This window comes from Delphinus delphis, chromosome 7 (assembly GCF_949987515.2).
Source record: "Delphinus delphis chromosome 7, mDelDel1.2, whole genome shotgun sequence".
NCBI classification, from domain to species: domain Eukaryota; kingdom Metazoa; phylum Chordata; class Mammalia; order Artiodactyla; family Delphinidae; genus Delphinus; species Delphinus delphis.
Genome location: NC_082689.1, coordinates 3502504 through 3521972, shown reverse-complemented (window position 1 = coordinate 3521972; position 19469 = coordinate 3502504). Strand labels below are relative to the sequence as shown.

The window sequence follows — 19469 nt, the reverse complement described above, 5'->3', positions numbered from 1 at the left end:
ATGATCCTATAAGGTTTAGTTTCGTCCTCTGTAAAACGGAGATATCAGTATTTGTTCACCTAACAGCACTGATCATTTATGTATTTATTTACATTCCTATCCCCATTTCGCAGATATGGAAAGTTTCGAAAGTAGTTCCTGGGGGAAAGAATGTAGTTTTGTTTGATCTTTCTTTATCAATAGTGAGTGAGAGGGAGGAGGGGGGAGTGCTTTGATGCGCCCAGCTCCGGAAGGGAAAGGGAAGATGGTGACGCCCTTTAATGTCCAGGGGATTTGGGAAGGACAAGCAGGCACGGCACGGTGGCTGGAGCTGGCGGTAGTGCGTCGCACGCTCCGGGTTTGAGGCGCCCCTGAGCGCGAGTCCGGGCGCGGAAAGTGAGACGGCGGCGCGGGGACTCGGAGGGGACTCGGAGGGGACTCGGAGGTCCTTACGCAGGGAATCCTCGCCCCCGGCCCCGCCCCGTCTGTGCGCGGATGCTGACCCCGCCGCGAGCCGCGGCTGTGACTTGCGGGACTTTTTTTGGCGCGCAAGGTCTCGGTGCCCTCCCCGTGACGGGGCAACTGGCGTTTGAGCCAGGTCCAGCCGCGTCCAGGCAGGAGGGAAGACGTGGAGGGGCGCGCGTCTGCCGCAGGAAACACGGGCTCCAGAGTCCCATTTTACGAGTGAGGCGTTCCCACGAGTTAGTCTGTGGCTTTGGGGAACGCTCTTTCCTGGGTCTCAGTTTCCCCATCTGTAAAACCGGAGTAAACCGCGCAGAGTTGGGATGGGAATTACACGAGGTCCCGCGCGCTCCGAGGGCGAGAAAGGCCGGCGGCGGCCGCATCACCGGGCAGTCTCCCGACTTGCCAGGTGTGGGCTCAGCCCTCCGCTCCCTGCCTTCCTCCCCGCCTTCCTCCCCGAAGTAGGCTGGGGGCGAGGAGCGACGGGCTCTGCCCGACACTGGCGCCTCCCGCGCTGGCGCCCCGGGTGTCTGCCCCGCCGGCACCCGGAGGTGCCCGGCGCTCCCGGAGCTGGGCGCGGCGCGGCGCGGTCCTCGTGACCCGGCGGACGCCTCCGGGACCTCGCCCCTCCCTCCTGGCTGTGCGCCCTGCGCCCTGCCTGGCCTGTATTTGCCCTCCTGGCCTCAACGCACCGCGACCCGACGCCCGGCCTGTCGCCTTGCTCTCCCTGGCAGGACCGCAGAGAGCAACCCCGGGGTCCGGGCCAGGGCCGACACGCACCCGGAAAGGAGTCGGTGAGTTCGGGGAGAAGGGGGAACGGCGGGGTCCGGTGGCGCCCGGGATGGAGGCCGCAGGTTCAGGGCGGGTCCGCGGTGCTGGGTGCAGCCCCACCGGTGTGAAAACACCCCCAGGGGCCCCCAGGCCTCGGTCCCGGCCGATGAGGAGGACGCGTCCAACCCACCGAACCCCAAACCCAGGCTTCACCCAGATAGCTTGGCAAACTGGTCTGGATCCTCAGGGAGCAAAACAGCGGGGTTTTTTGTTTTTTTGTTTGTTTTTTGCGGTACGCGGGCCTCTCACTGTTGTGGCCTCTCCCGTCGCGGAGCACAGGCTCTGGACGCGCAGGCTCAGCGGCCATGGCTCACGGGCCCAGCCGCTCCGCGGCATCTTCCCGGACCGGGGCACGAACCCGTGTCCCCTGCATCGACAGGCAGACTCTCAACCATTGCGCCACCAGGGAAGCCCAAAACAGTGGGGGTTTTGGGGGGGGGGGTTGTTTTTTTTCTAAACATCTTTATTGGGGTATAATTGCTTTACAATGGTGTGTTAGTTTCTGCTTTATAACAAAGTGAATCAGTTATACATATGTTCCCATATCTCTTCCCTCTTGCGTCTCCCTCCCTCCCACCCTCCCTCCCTATCCCACCCCTCCAGGCGGTCACAAAGCACCGAGCTGATATCCCTGTGCTATGCGGCTGCTTCCCACTAGCTATCTACCTTACATTTGGTAGTGTGTATATGTCCATGCCACTCTCTCGCTTTGTCACAGCTCACCCTTCCCCCTCCCCATATCCTCAAGTCCTTTCTCCAGTAGGTTTGTGTCTTTATTCCTGTCTTACCCCTAGGTTCTTCATGACATTTTTTTTTTTAAACTGCGTATATATGTGTTAGCATACGGTATTTGTCTTTCTCCTTCTGACTTCATTCTGTATGACAGACTCTAGGTCTATCCACCTCACTACAAATAGCTCAATTTCGTTTCTTTTATGGCTGAGTAATATTCCATTGTATATATGTGCCACATCTTCTTTATCCATTCATCCGATGATGGGCACTTAGGTTGTTTCCATCTCCGGGCTATTGTAAACAGTGCTGCAGTGAACATTGTGGTACATGACTCTTTTTGAATTACGGTTTTCTCAGGGTATATGCCCAGTAGTGGGATTGCTGGGCCATCTGGTAGTTCTATTTGTAGTTTTTTAAGGAACCTCCATACTGTTCTCCGTAGTGGCTGTACCAGTTCACATTCCCACCAGCAGTGCAGGAGTGTTCCGTTTTAGCCCTGTTGCGGATCTCCATGCAGACGGGGCTGAGGCTGCCGGCCTCGGAGGAGACTCACTCTGGCTGGTCGCCCAGGGGCCTGAGGCTGTTTGGGGAGAGACCCCTCCTGCCCGGAGAGAGAGAGCCCGGGTGGTGTCATGGCATATGGGAGGAGGCGTCCTGGACTTTGGGGCCTCTGAAAGCCCCAGTTTTATTGGAATTATGTTTTGTTTTCCGACACGCCCCTCGACAGCCCACCACGCCCACCTTGTTATCGGGATGGGGGAAGGGTCTGTAGACGAGGAGAGTCACACAGTGGGTGGCCCCGGGTCCCTGCCTGAGCCAGACCTCTTTACAAATCCCCTGCAGTTTCCTAGACTGTGTCCTACTCACCTTAACCAAATGTTGAAAACCCCATTTCATTTTCAGTTGGGTTGGGGTCTTTGCCTTTTTATGTTTGTTTTTTAAAATTTTAGTTACACATTTCTTTCTGAGAGGTTGGAATGATAAAAGGGGGAGGTGAGGCCCCCACTAGCCCACCAGGTGCAAAGGTGGCACTGCGCTTGGCCGTGAAGCCCCGAGGAGAAGGCCAGGGCTTGCAGACCACGGCAGCGGAGCAGTGACACTGGCACCTGGGTTCAGCCCGTTCACCTCTGTCCTCCGACGTCCAGCCCTCCACCGGATTGTCAGCCGCTCCGCTGACCTCAGTAAGACACAGCTCTCTTGGGCAAGAGCCCCCTGCCTGAATCTCCAGGGCCTCACGCCTTAGACCCAAGCGCCAGTCATAGGTGCCTGCGCTCCACCACCTCCAAAATCTGGGTGCAGTGGTAGGAGCCCCACAGGATTCACTGAAGACGATTCCAGGCACATAGACTAGCAGTCAGTGGGTCTTATTGATTAAGGCATTTGTGATTTAAAAATTAAAGCCAGCTGAGTGGAAGGCTTGGGGGTGATGAAGAGGCTCCAGAGCCCTGCAGGCTACAGAGAAGGGAGACTTTGGTGCGCTCGGATGACAGTGTGGTGACTTCTCGTGGCTGCCCCCAGTTCATGCCATTGGGTCAGCCTTCTAGGGCTGTCTCGTTCTTTTCAGAAGCAGTCTCTGGAGGAAGAGCCCGCTCCCCTCTACCCACCTTGTAACCTCTCCCTTTAATCCTGACATCCTGGCATCACCCAGGGCTGGAGAGAGACATAGAGGTCATGGTACAGATGGAAAACCTGAGACCCAGAGAGGAAGGGGACTTGTCCCAAGTCGCAGGGCTGGCTGGTGCCTGAACTAGGATAGGAACCCAATTCCTGGAGCTCAGCCGCGTCCTCGTCCCTCAGCGTCACCTTGGGACCCGTCCTTGCTGTGGAGACTAGAGCTGAGGCTTTAGCTGCAGGTGCAGAACTATGTCCATGCGTAAACAAGGTTTCCAGCAGCTTCCCAGGGAGCTGGGAGAACGGAGAGAATGGGCAGGCGGGAGGCAAGCTGCAGGGCCGTTGCTGCTGGACTTATTTCAGAGCACCCGCAGTGGGTGGGGGGGAAGGTGCTCACTTTGCAGCTGACGAGGGCAGCAGGCCCTGCCTGCAGAAGTGACCACACAGGCCAGCTTTGGGAAGCAGCCGCAAAGGGTTAACACAGAGGCCCCACAGCTGGCGCCTGGCCTTCCCTCAGGAACGTGCCCACATCTTTATCAGCAAGAGTTGCCCACCTGATTCTGAGTCATTCCTGCCATTGTTTGTTGGGCATTGAAGAGGAGCTTGGACTTGCTGCAAAGTTTATCTGCTCCGGCGGTGGTGACTACGCATAACTGCTGTCGCTTCCAGCTCGGGGGCCGCCAGCCCAGGTTTTATGTAGGAGGGATCCCCGCCCAGATCTCCCTTTAATGTGGCCAAAATATGAACTCAAATCTTTAACAGATAAAGATGACCCACCATTGAAATGGCGGTGGTCTGGGTTCAGGATATCCACTTGGTAAAACCTGTTCTGTCTCTTCCCAACTCACTAACCTCGGTGTCACGCTCTCTTTTCTCCATTATAGCTTTTAAGCAATGGGGGAGGGCTCACAGGCTCAAAGATTAAAAATGTGATTACATCTGAGCCGTGGACCAGGCGCAAATTGAAAGTGGTTTGTTCAGGAAGCTCATGACTGGGCGTAATCTGCACCGAAGTGGAGCCAGGAGCAGGTGGAGCCTGGTGGGGTCTGCCCCCGCCCCAGCACGCATGCCCTGGGAGGTTCGCCCAGGCTAGGGCAGAGCAGAGCCCGGCCCCCTCCATGGGTCCAGCATGTCCTCTGCTGCCATGTTCCCCCTCGACTGTTACGGTTGGAGGGATACCGGTTGGAGATCAGGGTCTTGGTGAGCAAGCTAAGTGGGGAGTGAGGAGAGAGATGATTGTGGCTGAAAGGCTGTTCCCTTCCATGAACGCACGTGGGTCCCTCAGCGTGGCCGTACCTGGCAGAGGGGCTGCCCTTCCCCCATACCCCAAGTTCCCCCATCAGCCTGACGCAGGCCAGAAGGGGTGCTAGCAAGACACTCCTCGATTGCCAGAGACTTTTGGTTTATGCGTTTTGAATACTGAAATCAAACATATTCTCCATTCGACTTCAGATTATTTTCTAAAGATAGTTTTTTAAAAGCTTTAAACCATCACCCCACCACCCATCATCACCACCACCAACAACAAGAACAACGAAAATAATAAATTAATGAAAATAATAAAAAGCTGGGACTTCCCTGGCAGTCCAGTGGTTAAGACTTCACCTTCCAATGCAGGGGGTGCGGGTTCAATCCCTGGCTGGGGAACTGAGATCCCACATGCCTCGGGGCCAAAAAAACAGAACATAAAACAGAAGCAGTGTTGTAACAAATTCAATAAAGACTTTAAAAATGGTCCACATCAAAAAATCTTTAATAAATAAATAGCTTTAAGCTTCTGCACATCATTAATTCACGACATGGGAAGATTTGGTCACAGTAGATAAAGACCCATGTCGTGGACCACCCGTGTCGTGGACCCATGTCGGGAGCCAGGCTCCTGACCCCAGGCTGTCCTGAGAACACGCTTCCCTCGGAAGCATCGCGTCCCTACTGCATAGCACAGCACCCTACACACGGGATGTGTCTGAAATTTGGAATCACTCTCCCTCCCCTCCTCTGCCTGCACCTCCTGTTCACCCAGAAGTTGGGCCAGAGCTAAAAATAGGCGCCACAGGGCTTCCCTGGTGGCGCAGTGGCTGAGAGTCCGCCTGCCGATGCAGGGGACACAGGTTCGTGCCCCGGTCCGGGAAGATCCCACATGCTGCGGAGCGGCTGGGCCCGTGAGCCGTGGCCGCTGAGCCTGCGCGTCCGGAGCCTGTGCTCCGCAACGGGAGAGGCCACAACAGTGAGAGGCCCGCGTACCGCAAAAAAAAAAAAAAAGGCACCACATATACCCTCAGAAAACCATAATTCAAAAAGAGTCACGTACCACAATGTTCATTGCAGCTCTGTTTACAATAGCCAGGACGTGGAAGCAACCTAAGTGTCCATTGACAGAAGATGTGGCACATATATACAATGGAATATTACTCAGCCATAAAAAGAAACGAAATTGAGTTATTTGTAGTGAGGTGGATGGACCTAGAGTCTGTCATACAGAGTGAAGTAAGTCAGAAAGAGAAAAACAAATACCGTATGCTAACACATATATATGGAATCTAAGAAAAAAAAGGTTCTGAAGAATCTAGGGGCAGGACAGGAATAAAGGTGCAGATGTAGAGAATGGACTTGAGGACCCAGGGAGGGGGAAGGGTAAGTTGGGGCCAAGTGAGAGCGTGGCATGGACATGTATACACTACCAAATGTAAAGTAGATAGCTAGTAGGAAGCAGCCACAAAGCACAGGGAGATCAGCTTGGTGCTTTGTGACCACCTAGAGGGGTGGGATAGGGAGGGTGGGAGGGAGACGCAAGAGGGAGGGGATATGGGGATACATGTATATGTATAGCTGATTCACTTTGTTATACAGCAGAAACACACCGTTGTAAAGCAATTATACTCCAATAAAGATGTTAAATAAATAAAATAAAGATAGGCCCCAGAGTAACATTTTTCAGATGATGTCTCATCCGTGAGGCACCAGCCGTCTGCTCTTGGTTTAGCGCGTGGGATGCGTGTTTTTCAGAGTCTGTACTGCGTCACTCCTGGCTTCATTAAACAGAGCATCATGAACGCATATCACCTTCCTCAACAATTCAGGGTCATCCCTGGCACCTCCGAAATGGCGCTAAGCCATGGTGCCGTGGTCCCCTTGAAGCGTGGAGGCTGTCTGCTTCCCTCTGCCTCCTGGTCTCCCCTGTTCACATCTCAGTAGGTTGCTGCCCGGCATCACTCCAGGCAGCAGGCAGCCAGGCTGGGCCTCTTCACCACCCGACCCCGGCAGGCACCCACCTCACCAGAGGTGCCCAGACCCTCCCTGGTCCAGTGCGCGCCCGTTCCCAGGCCTCAATGGCCTTTTCTATCTGAGCTGGGAAACCAAGTACATCCTTATTAGAAAGACACATCAAACAAAAGAAACAGACTTGAGGGGGGCTGGGGTGGGGGGATCCTGTGGGTGTGAAGCGTCCGGTGGCAGTTCTGACTCCTAGTGACCTTTCCATCCATCCCTTATCGGTCACTGACATGCTCCAAGACGGTTACGCTTGCGTGACAAGAAAGAGGTACTTGTTTCCTTTTGTTTTGCTTTTCTCCCCCACACCTCACAATTTTAGTTTCTTGAAATAAGGCCTGGAATTGTGACTTTTCCTTTAGGAGAGGAGAGAGAATGCTAACTACTCAGCTGATGGTCACGGCTTTCGTCTGCTCTGGGAAGAGAATTTCAATGAATGGGCTTCTTATGATAGAATTTTTTTCAACAATGGTGAAAAACAAAAATGAGTAAACCCCAGCCATCCATCAAATGACTTTTTCTTTTTTTTTTTTTTTTTTTTTTTTTGGCGGTACGCAGGCCTCTCAGTGTTGTGGCCTCTCCCGTTGCGGAGCACAGGCTCCAGACGCGCTGAGCACAGGCTCAGCGGCCATGGCTCACGGGCCCAGCCGCTCCGCGGCCTGTGGGATCTTCCTGGACCGGGGCACAAACCCGCGTCCCCTGCATCGGCAGGCGGACTCCCAACCACTGCGCCACCAGGGAAGCCCCGTCAAATGACTTTTTGTTCCAGTTTTTTTAAAAATGGAAACTGTGTGCTCTAGAGGAGCATCAGGAATCAGTCTTGGTTTAATGTTTTCATGTCCAAAATCTAAAGTCAACCGTAATGAAAATAGTTTGAACGATTCTGGCACATCAGGGCATCCTCTTAATGCGTCGTTCACAGTCAGCACGGTGCTTGAGGATGGAAATACTGAGGGGTCGGTGCAAAAAATTTAAGAAATTATTTTTCACCGACTTTAAGGCACAAGCCAGGAAACAGTTTAGTTGACAGCCGTGGGATCTCCGTGGACATCTCCATTTTAGCTGGCATCGAGTGTTTCTCAGAAAACGGCACTTTTCATAATTAACCTCTTGTACAGCAAAGCAGTTTTCTAACAGAGCAAGTTGTGTTCACATTTCTGCAGAGAGTACTTTCGGCTGGTCAGCACTGGTGAGAGGGAGAAGTTCCCCAGAATTCAGAAGCAACATTGGGTCTTTCGATTGGTGTTAAGGTTTCCCAGTGAGAGCAGACAGATTGGATCCCTTCTCTGATGTTCCTAAAAAGCAATTTTCAGTCCTCAGTGAAGAGTGGCTGAAGTCGCCCAGAGGTTCTTGAACTCACGGTTGCCCACAGGGAACCTGTCACCAAACAGAATCTTCCCCCAGAGCAGAGCTGGACTGGGTGTAGTGGCCACAGTCTCTGGCCAAGGGGCCCCTGTGTGGCCTGACGAAGACCAGAGAGGTGGGAGCACAGAAAAGCATCCCCATGTGCCAGGGAGAAGTCGCCGTCATCGCGATATGTGATGTCACCAGCTGTTAGGTGTGAAGAAATACTCAAGGGGCAGGCGTGATGGGGGAGGGAGAGACAGGTGGAGGTGTCATCAGAAGATCTTGTTAGGATGCAGATTCTGAGTCAGGAGTGCTGGGGCAGGGCCTGGGAGTCTGCATGTCTCACAGGCTCTGGGGGCTGCTGCTGGTCTGCAGAGCACACTCTGCATAGCGAGCAAGGTGGTAAAGCTGTCCTTCTCTTGCTTTTTGACATTTGGATTTTCCTTCCTTTGTCCTCTTGGCATTGATTGGGGTCTTCAGTGTCCTCGGAAAGGGCATACGTCATCTGAAGCCTGACTTCTGGGGTGTGGGGATTGTACGCGTGGGTTCGTTTATTTCGACTGCACACATTTCCAGACACCCATTTGCCTGTTTTCTAAAACGATTTAACCCAGGTTGCAGCTGCTGGGAAATCAGCACTTGCTGTGTTGCCTCTTCTTTGTGAATTGGCCGGCATCTGCACGCGGGCTTCCTGGGCTGAACACTGTGGGCCTGTGTTATTGCAGGTGTGACCCCGACGAGAAGCAGAGATGGGGAAAAAACTAGATCTTTCCACGCTCACAGATGAAGAGGCCAAGCACGTCTGGGAAGTGGTTCAACGGGACTTTGACCTTCGAAGGAAAGAAGAGGAGAGACTAGAGTGAGTGTGTGTGGCTGGGCCCCCGCAGTGCAGCCCTGGTGGCCTCCGGAGCGGCTGTCACCTCGCGGCCCTCCGAGTGGACAGACAGGAGGAGCTCGGGTACAGGACACTGGCCGGAAGCTGGGCGCTGGGAAACATTCTGCTTTCTGGCCTTAAGAAACTTTAAGTTTCTTCCTAATTAAAACAAGGAGATCTGACTTTGCTCCTGAGAGCCAGATATTCCCTGAATAGGTTTAGTTCAACTTGATCCAGCCCCAGGGTGACATTCTCTCCTAAGTGGGGTGATGCTTAGGGCACGGCATTGCACGAATAAAAGAGCTAGAGGTGATGAATAGGGAAAGCCTTGGCGCTGGCCTGAGACACCCAGAAGCCGGGAGCAAGGGCATTTAGGACAAAGGCTGACTTCCGCCCCTTCCCAGCAGTGTTGGGGCACCTCATCCTCAGCATGGAGGCCCCGGCGCCATTTTGCATGTCTCTCCCCGTGGGCTGAGCTAAAACCCACCCGGCGTTACTTACTCCCCCTCTGCCCTTGCGTATTCCTCCACCAGACCTCCAAGGCTTAGCTGTCCCCCGGGCTCCCTGTTGTCTTGGTGACTTTTGTGGGTTGGTAGGCCTATTGCGAAGGAGACATTGTATAAAGACTCGGGGTGGGGGGGGAGGTAGCCAAGGAAATGCCTGAAAGGCCCCTGGTGGCGGAGCACCAAGAGGAGGTTAGAGCCATGATGGGAAGCAGACCGTCGGGGGGCTGAGGACCCGGGCAGGACTTGGGCCTTTCCCCGCGTGGCTGCAGGCCTTCGGGCAGGGGAGTAACAAGACCCGGCTTCTGCTCTGCAGGCGGTGGGCTACGGAGAAGTGGTCAGATGAGCTTTGAAGGGGGCCCCTGCAAGTGTGCCCACGGGTTGGATGTGGGGTGTGGAGTATGGGAGGCGTCAAGGTCAGGGTCACTCCAGAGCCATGGCCTGAGCAACTGGGGCATGGAGGTGTCCTCGCCTCACCTGGGGAAGGCGAGGGTGGAGCAGGTGTGGAGGAAGCCAGGACACGGGTCAGACCTGTTGACGCTGGGTTGCCTGTTAGACACGAAGTGGCCAGGGAAGCCCCACACCCACGGGGCTGGAACCCAGCAGAGACAGGACTGAGGGCGCAGCCACCTACAGATGCTGTGGCTGCTGGAATCATTCCAGACTAGTGGCTTAAAGCACACACATCCCTCGCGGCTCTGGAGTCCAGAAGCCGAGGTGTGGGCGGGGCTGCCCGCCTTCCGGAGGGTCCCTTGCCTCTGCCGGCGTCTCGAGGGGCCCACGCTCCTTGGCTTCTGCCCCTCCTGCCTCTTCGAGGCCGTCAGCCTGCCGTCTTCCAGTCTCTGTCTTTCTGACCTCTGCTTCTGTCGTCGCATCTCTCTGGCTCTCCTGCCCTCCTGTTTTGCCTAGAAGGATCTCACGATCACGCTGAGCCCACCCAGCTAATCCCGTCACCAACTCACAACCCTTAACTTAATCACACCTGCAGAGTCCCTCTTGCCCTGTAAGGAGACACAGTCCCAGGTTCTAAGAACCAGGACATGCAGCGTTTTTGGGGTAGAGGGATCATTAGATCATTACTTAGCTGCCCCAGTATTTAAAGCCATGGGTCTGGAGGAGACCACGCTGCAGGGAGGACACAGAGAGAAAGACGGACCCCAGCAGAGACAGAAGGAGCAGCGGTGGGAGTCTCTGGGTCCCGACACAGAGCAGAGTCCACACAAACAGACGAACTGTTAAGTGAAGCACGTTCATTGGAGCCCAGCGCCCGTCTCGATGGCGGGGAGGCGTCGGACCAGGACCGCGAGGCTTCCTGCCGCCGCTCTGTGGAGCTCTCCACCCTCCGCTCTGTGTTGGGCTGCAGGTCACCCCCGCCCCCGGGGTTTTCATTATGAAGGTGCTTTCTCCCCACTGGTGTCTGGGGCCCTGACTCAGCCCCCCGCGACCCCAGGACTGGGGCCCAGAGCTGACCTTGGCCAGCGTCCTCGTGCTGATTGGGCCCGCCCCGCCCCTCGTCCCCTCCCTCTGCTTCAGCCGTGGCCTGAAGGCTGCACCCGGGGCCCAGGTCCACAGGCTGTCAGCGACAGAGCCCACCTGGCCTTTGCTCTGGGGATCACAGCCTCTCCAGGCAGCCCAGCTGTTGTCACTTTTATTTTTTTATTTTTTTATTTATTTTTTTAATTGAAGTATAGTTGATGTACTTTTATTTTCAATGACAGCTTAGACCCTCCCATTCGATACGTGTATAGAATCGCAGATCAGTCAGAGGGGAGGGGAACCCAGCCCTCCAGGGAGACCCTTGAGTGGGTCAGCCCCTCCCTCCGTCCAGGCAGAGCTCGGGTGGTTTTGCAGAAATTCCTGTCTTTCTTGTCTACGGGGGATGCCCTCCTGATACCCTTCCTCTTTATTTTCCATGTTCCTCTAGTCATTTCACACCGTAAAAGGGAGACACGCCCGGGTAACCTCCAGTTACTGCTGGGAAAGGAAGTCTCCTAAGGATGCGGGTTGTGTTGCCTCCACTTCTGGGGGGCCTACGGGGCAGGTCAGGTCCCCGGCCAGTCGGTTACGGTCGGGGTGATGTCCTTGTTCGGAAGTGCCTGAGGCCTTCTGCTCAAGCGGCCTTCAGATCGGCCGCTCTGCCGTGTCTTCTTGGCCTTCCGTGTGCGCTTAGATGGTGAGCTTATTAAGTACAATAGTGCAGGACATGGTCCCTGGAAATGCTCTGGTTCGGAGAGGTGGTGGTTCAGAGAATCCATGTCAGAGTCAAGGCAAGGATGCTGGAGCCCCAGTAGCCTTCCCTCGATTGGTGCTTCCTGTGCAGACACAGGCCCCTGGTGACACACTTGGGAAGAGCCGTGTAAACAGCGGGGGCTTAGTGAAGGGTGTTCTGTGGGTTTTATTTTTTGATGTTTCTGTCTCTTGCTCACTGTGGTATTGGTTAACTGTGCAACAAGAGGTGAAGCCGCCTCTGCCTGTGACAAGCCTTATCCCCAGGGTCCCCGTGACCCCTGGGAGCAGGGCCCAGGCATGTGGTTCTGAGGCCAGGACACACGGGGTGTGGGTTCAAGTTCTGCTCGGGTAGGTGCTGAGACTTAGGAAGGGCGTGGCGGAAACAAGCTCCGAATAAAGACCTTTGGGTTCTGGACACTGAGATTGTTTCTGCAGAGCAAGTTGGCTACAATACCAGCAGTCTACAATGAAACCGAAGACAGTTTAAAAATAATAACCCCCCTCCTTCCCAATCTCCTCTCAGTGGTAATCTGTGCATTTCACCAGTTTCAACGTTAATCGTCCATTTCCTGCAGCCACGGTATCCCATTCTCTGTCACACGTCTGGTTTCTCCACGATTCCTTGGAGTCCTCATATTTTCTCCCAGTTCCTGATTCTCTAATCTATGAACCAACAATGGGCTGAATGGAGAAACTGGCCCTCAGGTGACAACTACGTGGGTGACCTTAGCAAACTGAGCTGCTCAGGGGCTGTTCAGATGAGTTTTTTGTTTGTTTTTTTAATTTTTATTGAGATATAGTTGATTTACAAGGTTGTGTTGGTTTCAGATGTATAGCACTCAGATGAGTTTTTGATGTCTTTGACACACTCTGAAAGATGCCAAATGGATGGCCCAGCTCAAAACACCTACCGAGGTCGTTGACAGAGCAAAGTTAATAGGGGGGAAACCGTGAAACCAAGACACAAACACATGCATTACTTGGAAGGAACTTTCCTGTCCTGAATACACGTCAAGTGGACATAGTGTGTGGGCTCAAGGTCAGTTCACCAGCAGCACATTTACCGGAGAGGCGATTTGCTAAACAGCCAATTCACCGAATATACCAGTTAGGAAACAATCAAACGAAAAAAGGAATACGTCTCCTTTAGTGTTTACAAAGTTAACAGAAATGGATGTTTGATGGATTGCTGCTCAATTTTTCTCCCCATGTGGGAGCATCACCCTGTAAAGGATGCTGGGATGGGGCCTGGGTGAGGGCTCCGGCACCTTCTCCTGTGGGGTAGGACCAGCACCTCTTTGGCTTCTGCTGTTAAAGTGTGTGACCAGTGAGCTGGCCCAGGTCCCCAGCACTAACGCTCGCATGCCCAGTAGACCACCTCCATGACACGAAAGCCTCCGACTCCTCGGCCAGGCCTGACCTCCTGCCCTGTGCAGAGGATTCTCACAGCCCCATGGGGAAGATGGAGGCCATCCGGTGGTGAAGGGCAAAGGCTGGAGCATCTTGGTTCATCTTCCCCATGAGCCTCTTAAAGGGACGTTTCAAACAGAACACGCTCGTTCCAGGGACTGGCTGTGGGCAGACCGTGTGGACAGCTACCCTCTGAACTGCCCAGGAGGATGTCCCTGGGGGTCTAGCTGCTGAGTGGCAGGTGCCTTGGGGAGCTTCCAGATGGCTTTTCTCACAGGCTATTTCGGGAATTCGAGGAGAAGGAAGGGGGAGGCCATCTGACCTTCGATTTAGCCCCAGGCAGATGTAAGTCTCTCCCTGAAGTCAGCATGTGTGACCAGGGACTCGGGAGTGGGGTGTTTACTGTACGCGGTGTGATGTTATTCCTGGCTTCCCGTCACCACAGTGCTACACTCTGGAGAATCCAAAACCCAAAGATGCACAAAAATTCTTAGGCAATTCCTCAAGCCTGCACTCTCCTCCAGACCCCGGTCACTGTCGCAGTGAGCTCACCCAGTTCCTCACAGAAAGCTCACGGATACCAGGTGTAACCTCCCCCCATGCTGCCCCCGTCCTTACCTGTGTTCATGCCCACCCTGTGTTCCCTCTCCTGGCCCTTACTTGTGCTCTGGCCCTTTCCTGTCTGCTCCCAGCTCCTGGAGCAGGGAGCTGCCTCAGTTACTCCCTGTCTGCCCTATAGCTCCTACTTGGAATGTCAGTAGGATCAGTCGCCATATTGGAACAAAAAAACAAAAGCAAGAACAAACCAACGAAAAAACACAGAAAGCCTTTCCTTTGTCCCTGACACCCTGCTAAACCCTGGCACACTGAAGGGCTGCACATCCTTACATCTGCCTCATGTTCCGCTGGTCTGTTCTGGCAGCTCCCCCTTTCACAGATAGAGATAATCCGTGAAACAACATGAAAGTCCTAAAATGCAACCAAGTGTGTATAACAATATCTAGTACAATGGTAACATTTCATATCAGTAAAAGAGGGAAGAATTAGTTAAAGCTAAGTGTTGGAATAGTTGACCATGAGTGCAGGGCTGGGGTAGGGAGTTTGACCTCAGTTAGATTTATAACTGATACATTAAAAATGTAAAACATGAAACTGAAAATTATTGGAAGAAAATATAAGTAAATATGTACATAATCTTGGAGTGGAAAAGCCTACATATGACAACACAGGTAGACATCACGACACAAAATACTGATGAGTATTGACTAAATACATACATCTGAATTTAAAGGAAAATGTTTAAGTTTTTAAAAATTAGAAGAAAAAGTTTTGTTTTGTTTTTGTTTTTTTTTTGCGGTATGCAGGCCTCTCACTGTTGTGGCCTCTCCGGTTGCGGAGCACAGGCTCTGGATGCGCAGGCTCAGCGGCCATGGCTCACAGGCCCAGCCGCTCCGCGGCATGTGGGATCCTCCGGACCAGGGCACGAACCCATGTCCCCTGCATCGGCAGGCGGACTCTCAACCACTGCGCCACCAGGGAAGCCCCTAGAAGAAACAGTTTTAACAGAAATGGCAGTGATTCATATCTTTGATCTCTAAAGAGTGTCTTAAAATCAGAAAGATAAAGAAGTTTTCCAAATTAGAAAAACACAGAAATCCCACAGTTTACATAGGAAAGGGATAAATGAGAATGCATGGGTGACTCACGTCGCTGGGTGAGGACCCAAGTTTACCTAAATAGAACACCCTGTTTTCAAGGGCACAGCCCACAAGTCAAATATTAGGGTGCGGACCTTCCCCAGAAAGGCAAACAGGTGGTGATGTGGATTTGCAATCTTTGCAAACAGACCTGAATGCCTGAGATTACCCACGAAAGAGCTCCTGGTGTGACACGTGGCTTGCACACCATGACTTGCTTTAAAAATAAATAATAAGGAATTTGAGGTCACCCTTTGCTGGGCCACCTGGCACCACAGACAGGCAACTCCAGGGTTGAAAACACAGGGGCTGAAACAGGAAGTCAGCCGCCAGCGCAGCCTGGAGATTAACTGTGGTCTGGGTTCATCTGTGAGATTCCTGTGAGCCTCCCTCAGTTCACACATCACCACGTATTTCCTCTTTATCCCTTTTATCATCATTTGCTCATTCTCTTCAGAAGACCTCAAAGAACTTTAGCAAGTGTCTATTTCCCTCATTATAATTCCTGATACTTAACTCATATAATCAGGACCTTAGATCATGTAATTGCTCTTCAGTTCTTATTACATTATGTTTGTCCTCTTTCAGCAATTCTCTCTGACACTTTAGTTTGGTTGATGTACTTTTAATACTTTTGTCTCAATTCTGTGACTCATTGGTCCTTTCACCTCATTCTTAAGGGTCATACTTGAGATTCGGTTTTCAGTCCTCTGGAGCACATCTTCACATTGTTTTCTCAGGAATGGCATGGTGGGGGGGGGATTTTATATTTGGGAATCTCTCAGGTGGGAGTGAGATCTCTGCTCACACATTTTCCCCTCAGAACCATGGCAGAATAATGAGCCCCCAAAGATGCCCATGTCCTAATCCCCCAAATCTGTGAGTATACTGGGCTACCTGGCAAAGGGGAATTAAGATTGCAGATGCAATTAAGGGTGCCAATCAGGGCCTCAGCATGGGGAGACAATCCTGGGTAATCCAGGTGGGCCAGTGTGGCCACAAGGGGCCTGATAGATGGAAGGATGCTGATCAGGGCCTGGACACAGGGAGACAGTCCTGGGTTATCCAGGTGAGCCACAAGGGGCCTGACAGATGGAAGGAGGGGGGACACAGGGCAACGTAAGAGTGATTCATGGTGAGAAGGACTCAACCCACCATTGCTGGCTCTGAGATGGAAGAAGGGGCCGTGAGCCAGTGAATACAGTTGCCCTCTAGAAGCTGGGAAAGCAAGGGCACAGACCTTCCCCCTGAGCCTCCAGGAAGAATCGCATTCCCACCAACACCTTGATTTTGGGTGCCATCTAGGACTTCCACAGCTTGAGAGGAGAAGTCAATACCTGGCTTCAAAGTTTCAAAAGTCAGGCTGACTCTCTTGTTAGGGGCTAATGCAGCTGGTGACTTTAAGTTGAAGCCAGGGCTCATTTACCATTTTGAAAACCCTAGGGTCCTGAAGAACTATGATAAATCTACTCTTCCTGTGCTCTGTAAATGGAACAACAAAGCCTGGGTGACAGCACATCTGTTTACAGTACGGTTTACTGAATATTTTAAGCTCACTGATGAGACCTACTGCTCAGGAAAAGATTCTTTTCAAAATAATAGTGCTGGGTTTCCCTGGTGGTGCAGTGGTTGAGAGTCCGCCTGCTGATGCAGGGGATGCGGGTTCGTGCCCCGGTCCGGGAAGATCCCACGTGCCGCGGAGCGGCTGGGCCCGTGAGCCATGGCCACTGAGCCTGCACGTCTGGAGCCTGTGCTCCGCAACGGGAGAGGCCACAGCAGTGAGAGGCCTGTTTACCGCAAAAAATAATAATACTGCTCATTGACAGTGTACCTGGTCACTCAAGATCTCTGATGGAGATGGACAATGAGATTAATATTGTTTTCATGCTGCTAAGACACATCCATTCTGCAGCCCATGGATTGAGGAGTAATTTGGCTTCTAAGTCTTATTCTTTAAGAAATGCCTTTCATGAGGCCATAGCTGCCAGAGACAGTGATTCCTCTGATGAATGTGGGAAAAGTAAATTGAAAACACCATGGAAAGGATTTGTCATCCTAGATGCCATGAAGAACATCCATGATTCATGGAAAGAGGTCCAAATATCAACATTCACAGGAGTCTGTAAGAAGTTGATTCCAACTCTCAACGGATGACTTTGAGGGGTTCAAGACTCCAGTGGAAGAAGTAACTGCAGATGTGGTGGACACTGTGAGAAAACTAGAATCAGAAGTGGGGCTCCAGATGTGACTGAATTGCTGCAATCTCATGATACAACTTGAACAGATGACGAGTTGCTCCTCATGGATCAGCAAAGAAAGCGGTTTCTTGAGATGGATCTACTGGTGAAGATGGTGTGAAGATGGTTGAAATGATAACAAAGGATTCAGAATATTCCATAGACTGAGTTGATAACGCAGCAACAGGATTTGACGGAATTGACTCCAATTTTGAAAGAAGTTCTACTGTGGGTAAATTGCTATCAAACAGCGTTGCATGCTGCAGAGAAATTGTTCATGAAACGAAGAGTCCATGCAGCGAACTTCACTGTTGTCTTATTTTAGGAAATCACTGCTGCCACCCTAGCCTTCAACACCCACCACCCTGATCAGTCAGCAGCCACCAGCACAGAGGCGGGACCCTCCACCCGCAAAAAGAATATGACTCAGAAGAAGGTTAGCAATTTTTAACCAGAAAATATTTTAATTAAGGTATGTGCATTATTTTTTCAAACATAATGTTATTGCACGCTTAATAGACTTCAGTATAGTGTAAACATAACTTTTATTTGCCCTGGGGAACCAAGAAATTCCTGCGACTCCCTTTATTGCAATATTCATTTTGTTGCGGTGGTCTGGAACTGAACCCACAATATCTCCAAGGTGTGCCTTATTACCTGTCAGGTGTTTGCCCTTCTCTGCCTTGGCCATTATCTTCTCTCCGCATTTCTGTCTCCTCAGCCCTTTTCTTTGCATTCTAGGAGAGTAAATGTATGGCTTCCAAATCAGCAGTTCTCAAACATTTTGGTCTGAGGGACCCTTTATGTTCTTAAATTACTGAGAACCCCAAGGAGCTTTTGTTTAGCTGGGTTATAGATGTCAATATTTACCCAATAAAAAATTAAAACTGGGCGTTTTAAAAATAGTCATTCAGGGCTTCCCTGGTGGCGCAGTGGTTGAGAGTCCGCCTGCCGATGCAGGGGGCGCGGGTTCGTGCCCCGGTCCGGGAAGATCCCACATGCCGCGGAGCGGCTGGGCCCGTGAGCCATGGCCGTTGAGCCTGTGCGTCCGGAGCCTGTGCTCCACAACGGGAGAGGCCACAACAGTGAGAGGCCCGCGTACAGCAAAAAAAACAAAAAAAACAAAACAAAACAAAAAAAATAGTCATTCATTTATTTAAAACAACAATAAACCCCTTACAACATAATAAAATTTTTATGAAAAATAACTTTTTTTCCAAAATAAAAACATGAGTGAGGAAAATGGCATTGTTCTGTATTTTTTGAAAATCCCTTTAACGTCTGGCATAATCGGAGATAGCTGAATTCTGGTATTTCTTCTGCATTCAATGTGTTGTAATATGTTGTTTTGTCTGAGGTGTTGGAAGAAAATCTAGCCTCACACAGATATGTAGTAGGAAAAAGCAGGAGTGTTTTAGTAGCTTTCTCACATAATTATGGACATTGTTTTGATAATACATGAAAACCCTATGACTGGTAGTTTCTTAAAGGAAGTTACAATGTGGAATCTGAAACCATGGCAATGAACTTTACCTTTCCTGTTTCACGAAAATCCGTTGGTCCATCTTGCACTTGAAGTTAATCTTCTGTCCACGCGTGATTTTGTGACACCTATGCAGACTTTCCAAATGTCGACACGTTTCATTATACAGAACCCAAAAAATCAAATCACTGCTGATCTTACCAGAAACCGCTCAGCGATGAAAACTGTCCGGCCCAAGTCAGCAGAGACATAAAAGTTTTCCAGAAGTCTTTGAGCTTGAAAGCTTGAGTTTTGTCAATGGCAACAAATACTGTCACTTGATCACACTTTTAATCAAAGACGCACTTCATCAAGACATGCTTTCGTTTCTTTTCTTTTCTGGCAGAGAGCAGATTGACCGCTGGTACACTCTGTACCTCTGGCTTGATCTGTGCTGAGGCCCCAGAACTTTCACCCGCCATAGCTTTTGCACCACCAGTGCGGGGGTCAAAGAGCAAAAAACACAAATACTACCTTAGTGTTATTATGAGAGGAGTTTTGACCTTGTGGACCCTGTCAAAGGGTCTCAGGTACCCCTGTAGGTCCCTGGACCACACCTTTAGAACCACTGTTCTGAATCCCTGGACTTGATGTTCTGCCCGTTTCCCTCCCCATTGCCCACCTCAGTTCCTTTCCATCTTCACTTTAGCCCCGCCTTCTCCACCTCCATGAACATAGCCTGTGGTCTTTCCACCTCAGCCTGGCTTCTTCTTACCTCCTGCTCCTCTCTCTTATGCCCACTCAGCACACACACAGGAAGAC

General features: G+C 51.7%; 1 protein-coding gene across 2 annotated transcripts in view; it reads left to right on the top strand.

The window, feature by feature from the left end:
• Positions 1-679: 679 nt before the first annotated feature.
• MLPH (melanophilin) overlaps positions 680-19469 on the top strand; it is a 43986-nt gene continuing 25196 nt past the window's right edge. Inside the window, exons 1-2 of one of the 2 annotated variants that reach the window (XM_060015869.1) lie at positions 680-1235; positions 8961-9094. In XM_060015869.1, the coding sequence (XP_059871852.1) occupies positions 8985-9094 (110 nt within the window). In that variant the 5' untranslated portion in view covers positions 680-1235; positions 8961-8984. The remainder of the gene's footprint in view (positions 1236-8960; positions 9095-19469) is intronic. The other variant, XM_060015868.1, reaches the window with a different exon arrangement.